This window comes from Pyrus communis, chromosome 14 (assembly GCF_963583255.1).
Source record: "Pyrus communis chromosome 14, drPyrComm1.1, whole genome shotgun sequence".
Lineage (NCBI taxonomy): Eukaryota > Viridiplantae > Streptophyta > Magnoliopsida > Rosales > Rosaceae > Pyrus > Pyrus communis.
Window position 1 is genome coordinate 19,731,974 of NC_084816.1, and position 8,992 is coordinate 19,740,965.

The window sequence follows — 8,992 nt, forward strand, 5'->3', positions numbered from 1 at the left end:
CTTTCCCTCGTGATGACTGATCCATCTCCACCTTAACTTCATAATTTGAAAGTTGGCATCCGTTTCTTCTTACATGCATGCATTGAATTTAGTGAGAAATTCAATTGAAACCAACCCTATACACGTATGCCAAAATGAAGGGCCTTAGTAGTGTTTAAGCGAGCGGCAGCACTAGTTAACTATAAGTGTGCATGCTAGAGGGAAACTAAAACTAATGATGTGCACCTGGTCTACAGTAATAGCTAGAGACTGAAGAAAATTTATATGCTAATAGAGATTTTAATAATTCTACTTATTATTACTGCCCCTTACATTCTCATAATTGTACTTACTTAATTATTACCCAAGACACCATTAATATCATGGCCTTCCTTTGTTCTATTTATACAAAATTGAGACATTATTGTTGGGACTTAAAAAGACTTCACTATTTTGGAGATGTTTATCTCACAAACAAGAATGCAATGCAGCGGAATTGATAGGCAAGAGAAAGAAAGAATACTCAAAGTATTACATAAGATTTTTTATTCACTCACAAACTTAGTACAAGAGGAAACACTCAAACACTCTTAGAAGCTTTGTTTGCTTCTTCTCACTTGGCACTTGGCATTCTCACTTCTCACTACTTGCTTTCTTGGCTGTTACATCACATAGCTTACCACCTCACCTATTTATAGGCAAGGTTTGCCAACTTTGGCATTGCTAGAACTTTCTAGCTAATGCTTAACAACCACACATTTTTACAATATTCTAGATCTTTCAACAAAAAGCCTTAGATATTTATGCATGCATTCTACCAACTTGAACTTTGCTAGAACTCTCTAGCATGTGCATGGATCTTTCTTTGTGTATGGACCGGATCAATTGTCTTGGGCCAAAACAAGATTACAATTCAACAATTATAACATAACCAAACTTCACAACGCACACAGCCTTTGACTGATCTCTATAATCAATCAAAAAAATCATCTTGATCATTTGGCTTTGGAGACGTCAGCAAGGCCGTATACAATCTGAGCCTGTCCTCTCCCAATGAAGAACACCTTGACACAGGTCTCCTAGGCCTTATAAAGGACAACGAAGTCAGCGTTAAACGGTGCTTGTACCTCCTCCAAGCCAACTGAATCGCCACAGCAGCCCAAGTCCTCCAACCAGGCGAGTAGTACCTTGCACTTCTCTTAACCTTTTCGTTCACGAATGTGTAACGGAAATGTTGTGTCACGTATTTCACATCCTCAGCTTCAAGGCTAAATGCCTCTGTGGTTTCAAGAGTGACTAATGTGGAGGAAGATGGTGGTAGTCTTTCTATAAAGGGCCTTCTGAGACACCATGACAAAAGCTCATCGCCGCTGAAGTTGCCAGGGCCTAACATGCAGCAACTTTTCACACCATCTCTGAGAACTTGGCTGCTTTGAAGGTGACCCCTTACTACAAACAGCATTCTTTGAACTGGATCTCCTTCTCTAGTTATCTGTATGAAGCACATAAAGGTTACTGCTGAAATTTGAATTGCGTAAAGAAAAGGCAGGACTAACCATTTTATTCTATGTACTAATGCTACCACATTTTACTTTGAAAGTTATCATTCAATGAGCGTGTAATAGAGTTAAACTAGAATCGAAGGTCTCTTGCTAGAATCAAACGTCTCTTGCTGTGAGTGTGGCCTAAGTTGCACATAAAACTATAAGGTCCACGAGTATGATCACAGTTCTTTTTAACCAACAATTATCATCTATGGAATTTGAACTTAGAACCTCCAATCCAACAAAATAAAGAATGAGTTTTGCTAGATAAATTGTCATATGCCACAGGCACATTTATATTAAAGAATAGTCATATTGGTAACTCACAGTTTCTCCTTTCGGGAATATAAGAGACTTCACGCGGTCACAAATATTCTCAAGAACCAGATCATCCATATGTTGGAACAATGGCACCTGAAACAAGTTTCAAAAACTACGGAATTATCTCTATATATTCTGTTGATATTATAAAAAAATAACTACCATGCATGCACCCATGTAGTAATGTTTGTACATAGAGGTGCTCAACTTTAGTTATATGGAGGCTGGCGCTAACCATTATTTGACTTAAGTCAATCTAGATTAGCAGTGGGTACAGAAACGTACCTGTCTCACTAAGTCCAAGCAAAGATGGTATTTGATGTCCCTCCTGAGGCCCTCAGGGAGATTTCTGATCATCTCACATTCATCTACGCCACGCATGGCGGCCCATCTCTGACGCTCGTAGTTTCGCACCCGCTGTCTAAACCCCTGAGGCAACTGCCTCTTCCTCATCCACCACTCTATGTTTCTCATCTTCAGTTGCATGGCTTGTTTCTTGGATGTTGTGGCATGCAAAAACACCTGTGCGTACATATTATGTTATCAAAATATGAATAAAGACTCTTGACAAGACGATATCATGTCTAAATGTGTCCTAGTTCATAGTTCGACAACGATAAATCCTAAAAATCTTGCAAAGTTCTTTACCTTTATGTTTCCTATCAACATGGTGACCAAAAGCAGCCCACTGGTTAGAACAATGATGTTGAAAACAACCTCTAACCACTCGGTTGAGCTTTCCAAGTTTCCAAAGGTGCTGCACATAATTAAATATAATTCAATCATTTAACACTTAACACAAAGGTTAATAAAGATAAAAAAAACCAATAAAAATAACTAAGAAAGGTTGGGAACTAAGGAGGTGAAAATGAATAGTGCCTGAGAGTCATTAGGCCCCAAAAGATGGGGAAAAGGATCTTCTCCAATCGGCTATCATTTGTGACCAGCTGAACAGTCCATGAATAAGCTCCATAATCGTAATGATCGGCACTGTCTAAGCACGTCGACCGTGCTTTTCTGTTCTCCGCCCAGGCTAGTCTCGCTGCTTCTCTTAGAGTGTTTGTCGCTCCATAGTAAATAGAGTCCTCGCAAGCTAATATTCTGAGGCCACAACCACTTGTTTCTCTGCATTGCTCTTTCAAGCATTTCTCTGCCCTTTGGATTCCTAACAAGTACCAACATGCTCCTGCAGCCTGCAAATTAACATCAGATTATAGACATAGAGAAATATAATTAAACATGTTTAAGTCAAGTGTGTCCCGTGTACCATCCTAAACTTAATTAAGTCTCTAAACTATAAACGCTAAACAATGGTACTTAATTTGGATGACTATAAAAACAAATTATGTTTAGAGTTTTGAAGAGGATGTCTTTGGAAACAGTATTTGCTCAGAAAATATAATTAGAGACCTTAAACTTTCTTAATCTATATTTGAAGTGAATTTCTCTCATGTTTATATTTAATTTTATTCATTACTTTTGTTTGATTATACAATATGATGAATATGATGATGATCAGAAATAAAAGGTTTTTAAGATGAGAGCAAACGTATTTGATTATTATTTTGCTAGTTGTAAAAATCGGATATAAAATTTGAAGAACGAGTGGGTGAGACAATGCTTAAAAAGGTCCAACTTTTTGCCCTCATTCAGAAATTTTTTATTGTGATAGGAACAAAGGTAGTACATTACGTGTTTTTATGTAAGTGGTAGAAAATTTTATGTTTTAATTTATTAAGTTTTTAACACACATATTCCACTATTTGCATAATAACACATGATGTATTATCTCATGTGCTGATCATACTAAAAAATCTCTTGACGTTGAGAACGATTTCCAATCACATGCATCACGGTTTTGGACAAATTCTTCTTGTTTTCAATTCATGATTAATCATTCATGCCTTGGGTACATTTTGTTAAGCCTCTTGATCTTATCTTTCTCTGTATTGTGGGGTTGAAGTGGACTACTTTTCACCCACCGAAAACCCTAGACGTATGGCCTACCTGCATGGATCGAAAATCCAACATATTTTTACATTAAAAAGAGAATGTTATAGACCTTGTATTTTGTTTTGTCAGATATATATTGTGGGCTCAATATTATTTTTTGCGAAAGAGAAATTCTTCAAACTGCCACCTAATATTAGCAAATTACTCATATTACAATACCTTATTTATTATAATTATAACTTATGTTCATGAAATATAAACTATATCACCTATTATTTTTGTAAGACATTATGCGACTGTCACACTCAAATTGATTTCCAGGATTGCAAACTCTCCCTTATTTTAGTATGTTATATTAATAAACTGTCAATATTAAAACCTCTAAGCATTAGTTTACCTAATTAAAAATATCTAACAATATAACATATCAAATCATATGAATAAATTACCATCTTAAATTATAGTTAGACTCCCTATATATACAAAACAAACTATCGAGTGTGAGAGAGACGGTGGGATTTATGGAAGATGAATACTTACATGGGCAGCGACAAAATATGCAATCAAGTTGAGGGCTATCCCCCACCAAACAGTTCCAAAAATGTAGCCAGAGAGATTTTGCATCCGACGCAGTAGGCAGACAGAGTGATAGATCTTTGGGAGATATTGGAAGAAAAACATCAAGAACACTGTCATCACTACGGTCACCGATCCTCTCTCCAATAGCGAAGGAATTACCACCCACAATATTATCTGAAATACAAATTAGCTAAAACACTTCGTTTCAAGGGGTACTTTGATTCAGGTCCAAAAAATTTGAGTTGTTGCTGAATTTAGTCCAGTTCCTTAATTTTAATTTATGCATATTCGCTCAAAATTTTAATTTGAATATATAAATATAAAAATCTAACCAATTTTATGTAAAATAGTTACAATAAAATTGATATGTCATCATATATGATACCTATACTAACAGATTGATAAAATACATTTAAATTGTGATATAAATATCTATGAAAATAAATAAAAATTAATCTACCTATCATCCATGAAAATAGTTTTTCAAAAATTCCATTTTCCATAGATTTATAAATCCATACTAGTATATAGGTTGATATATATATATATATATATATATATATATATATATATATATATATATATATATATATAATCTACAATGTCGACTAGTTAACACATGTCATAGAGGTAGTAAAAATGAGATGTGAATTAGGAGCAGGAAAAAGGAGAAACAATATTTAATTCTTATATTTAATCTTAAAATTGGGTAACAGATAAACCTATAAATAAGGGATGACATTTATCACAATTTAACAAAAGGATATTATATAAAAAAAAGTTGATGTGGATAACCAGTAAATGAACCTAACCCAACAAAGCGGACCAAACTCAATAATAACTCACAAATTGAACTTATATCAAGTTTACTCTAGTTTCAATATAAAAAAAAAATGAGAAAATTAGAATTAGATGCCTCATTTTAGACTTTTATAGACTAAACATTTATGCTTTTTGAGTTTTTTTATTAAGCTTTTGAAACATTTGATTAAGATACTTAGACTTGAACTACTTCAGATTAATTGAAATTAATTTACATTTAAATATATGCTATATATTTTAAATAATTTCAATATATTTAAGTTTAAAAATTTAAACTTTTCAAATCTAAATGTACACCCATGCCAAATGGTAACGTACCAACATTAAATGAAAACATACCAACGTCAAACGAAAACATACCCACCCCAAATTAAAACGTACCCAATTATAAACTATATTAAAATGAATATTCATCTTTTTGGAATGTTTAAAAATATGTTTGATTCATACACAATGCTCTAGATAGTCTTGTTTTTTGGTAGATAAGTCTCTGGAACAACTTTTAGTTGATCGGAGATAAATCCTTATTATTGTAGATAATGCTAAATAATAACGATAAATCATATAATTTTGAATTAACAAAAAGGCTATTGTCCGTTGATTAATGACTCTTTCTATAAAAAAATTAAAAAATTAATTAAAGTAATTTAAACTTTTACATTGTTAACGACTCTTTCTATAAAAAAATAATTAATGAAGGTAATTCCTCATTATTAGGACAAAAGTAATAAAACTTATGTTTTGAAAACAAACGTACCAAAAATTCAAATGTACCAAAAACTAAATGTACCAAAAATTCAAATGTACCAAGAAGCCAAATGGACCAAAAATTCAAATGTACCAAGTAACTAAATGTACCATTATAATCAAATGTATTGATATAACCAAATGTACCTAACAACGAGTTTTGTTATGTTCTATTTAATTTACTAAAATAAATATTTTAATAAAAAATAAAAAAAATCTTAAATCATCATAATAAGAGATGCATAAAAATAGAAGGAAAAAAAGGAATGCTAACTTGAATAGACTTCTAATGAAATAAAATTAAAGTACTAAAATTGTGGGGAAAATGTTTAATCAAATTTGCAAAAGGAATAGATGTTTAATCTATAACATTTAAAAACGAGGCGTTTATATCAAAGCGTCCCTAAAAAAATGTCTCCTTTTTGTAAGAGCAGCATGGCAAATTTGGTCTACATAAAATGTTTTATTAGTATTGGAAAATGAACATATTCGTTGATTTTTTTCAAAATAAATAATTTTTAATACGAGTCACATTCTACACTAAAAATGAGGTGGGAGAGTTAGTGCCTTGATGAGAAAAGTTCTAACCACTAAGGCAATCCACTACTTGTCAAAAAAAAATTTAATTAAAAATTTAATTAATAATTAAAAATTAAAAAAAATAAGAAAATAAATTAATGATTAAATGCCATAATCATACCTTTTAAAAAAAATCATAACAAATAAAGAAAAACAGGGACCCTATATTTCTTAAGCAAACCAAATGCTTTAGACAAGAATTTTTCCATCACGCCCTCATTCATTTTTTCACCGCGTATTACTCACAAGAAAACTAAAAGGAGGGTGTATATAGCACCACATGTTAGGATTTAAATAAGAAGATATTGGGGCTCAAAATTATAGTGCAAAGAAAAACAAACTGTTTTATGTATATGTTTTACGTTGTCTTTACTCTATACCCTTTTGAGTGTTGCTAACTTGTTATCCACACACATTTTTTTACCTTTCACACACCCTTTGTTAATTTCTGTCATTTGATTATTTTTAATTTATTCAATCCGATGGTCGAACATTGAAAGGTGTACGCGGAAAGTAAAAATGGGTGTGTGGATAACACCATCCTATCTTTTTTCTGGATACGTAGAGATTACATAGCTCACATGTTACAACCTCTCCTCTCTGCAAAATACGTATGCAGTGTGCTGTATGCATAAAGACAGCAAACCTTAAACAAACGGACCGCATATCTTTGATAATGATATGGAGAGAACCCACGACAATTATCACAATAAGGACAGCAAACGGAAAAAAAATAAAAATAAGGACAAAAGATAATGATGATGATTAATAAACATAGTAATGATGATTAATAAACGATTACCTTTAATAATCCACCACAAAAAATTTGAACAAACTAAGGGATGAGAAGTGAATTAAGCTTCATAATAGGCAAACAATAATATAGTTCAAATTTGATTTTGGCGAGAATCGAACATAAAACTTTTCACTTATAAGTGAAGAAGAATACAATCAGAACGTAGTACTAATTCACAATATTAATTATATTTAGACATGCTAAATTCACACAACTCCACTTAAGCTCACACACTCACTGTCATGGAGATAAGTTTTACCGTCATGTGGGACCATCAATATTAGTCATACATGCGGAAGTAACTATGTTGTAATAGCATCAACTAAAATTAATTAGTGAATTCTGACCTGGGGTAGTGGGATAATAACAAAGAGGTCAAACAGAAACCCCTTCTTCGACTTCAAGTACTTGAGAGCCACAGACCTTGGACTAGTGTCGCGCAGCCCATTGGCTCCTCCACCATCCCCACCAACCATGGCCGTGAAGGAGTAGCGTTTGGCCATCTTCAGCTGCAACCACATGTTCCACAAGTGCAACACGTCCGTCATGCAGCGGAGCACCGTCACCGTGATGGCGAACCACCCGTCCACCAACAGGCACATACAGCTCTGGCTAATGGATAAGGCATAGAAGAAGAGAGGGTCTATGATGAGCCCCGTTGCACACACAAGGAGGAAAACCCTGTTCCATTCTTGAACCCATTTCGCTCTCGGGTCGAGAACTTGGCCGAGTGACCAACCGGGCCTCCTCCTCTGGCGCGATGAACACATGTTGTTATACAAGCAGTTCTCAAAATTTCCTCCATGAGATGTACTACTTCCATCACTCTCTTCGTCGTCTTCTTGTACCTCGTGGTCTTCGTGATCTTCAGTTTCAGATTCATCGTCGGAGATGTAGTTATGCATGCGTGAAGAAGTCTGAGAAATTTCTTGCTCACTAGGCATGGTTATGAGTAATGGGATGGGAGGAATTAAGGTACGAGTTCTGATGAGCAGCTTTGAAATGATATGTGTTCGCGTAAAGGACAACAATAATTGGAGAGATGGGAAGGAAACAGTGAATTAGGCAGGGGGAAGAGAGGGTGATGACACATTTGATTGTGAACTTACCAGATTGCCCTCCGGTTAAATCCACTCTGGAATTTTTGGTTACTGAGTTGTACAGGGTGATGTATACTTGTTTGACAGTTCACCAATTACCCCAAACCATATATGCATCAAGTCGGACCCGACACTGTCATTGATGTTGCTTTACAAAATTCGAGTTGAGCCAAAATTTCAAGAATTCCAAGCATCCAAATGGGGATATTTCCTCAATTTCTTGAAGACCTACAAGCACAAGTTGCAGACATCACAATTATATTCTCACTAAATAAGGAAAAATGCTAGGTGCTTATACCTTTGTTTGGGTCTTCTTTGTTTCGATAATTGGGTGAATTAGTGATTGTATTTGTTAATTTTATTTCCAATTTCAATTGAGTAAACCTGACTCGCTCATTCATTTTCTTTCATAGATTAGTGTAATTCATGGTTTTTTTTTTTTTTTTTTTTTTTCAATAGATAAAAACAAACTTCAATATGAGCTAATTTTTTTGCCCTCCATTGGAGATGAGTTTTTTTTTTTTTTTTATCAAAAAGACTATATCCCACCATTTGGCATTCTATTGTAGATG

At 33.9% G+C, this 8,992-nt stretch overlaps 1 protein-coding gene across 1 annotated transcript; it reads right to left on the reverse strand.

Annotated features, from left to right (window-relative positions):
- Positions 1-506: 506 nt before the first annotated feature.
- On the reverse strand, positions 507-8,321 carry LOC137716127 (cyclic nucleotide-gated ion channel 4-like). Its single transcript, XM_068455526.1, has 7 exons — positions 7,668-8,321; positions 4,338-4,550; positions 2,724-3,037; positions 2,493-2,601; positions 2,130-2,366; positions 1,851-1,937; positions 507-1,471 (listed from the first exon to the last, which is right to left on the reverse strand). Exons 1-7 carry the CDS (start codon positions 8,262-8,264, stop codon positions 953-955), a joined length of 2,076 nt encoding a protein of 691 aa, XP_068311627.1. The 5' UTR covers positions 8,265-8,321; the 3' UTR covers positions 507-952.
- Positions 8,322-8,992: the final 671 nt, after the last annotated feature.

What these genes read in the sequence shown, in the direction of transcription:
- LOC137716127 (XM_068455526.1), bottom strand. Translation starts at nt 8,264, where the DNA reads ATGCCTAGTGAGCAAGAAATTTCTCAGACTTCTTCACGCATGCATAAC. An exon ending in CATATTTTGTCGCTGCCCAT is followed by an intron (nt 3,038 to 4,337) that starts GTAAGTATTCAT and finishes GTTAATTTGCAG; the next exon opens with GCTGCAGGAGCATGTTGGTA. An exon ending in TGGGGCCTAATGACTCTCAG is followed by an intron (nt 2,602 to 2,723) that starts GCACTATTCATT and finishes AATTATGTGCAG; the next exon opens with CACCTTTGGAAACTTGGAAA.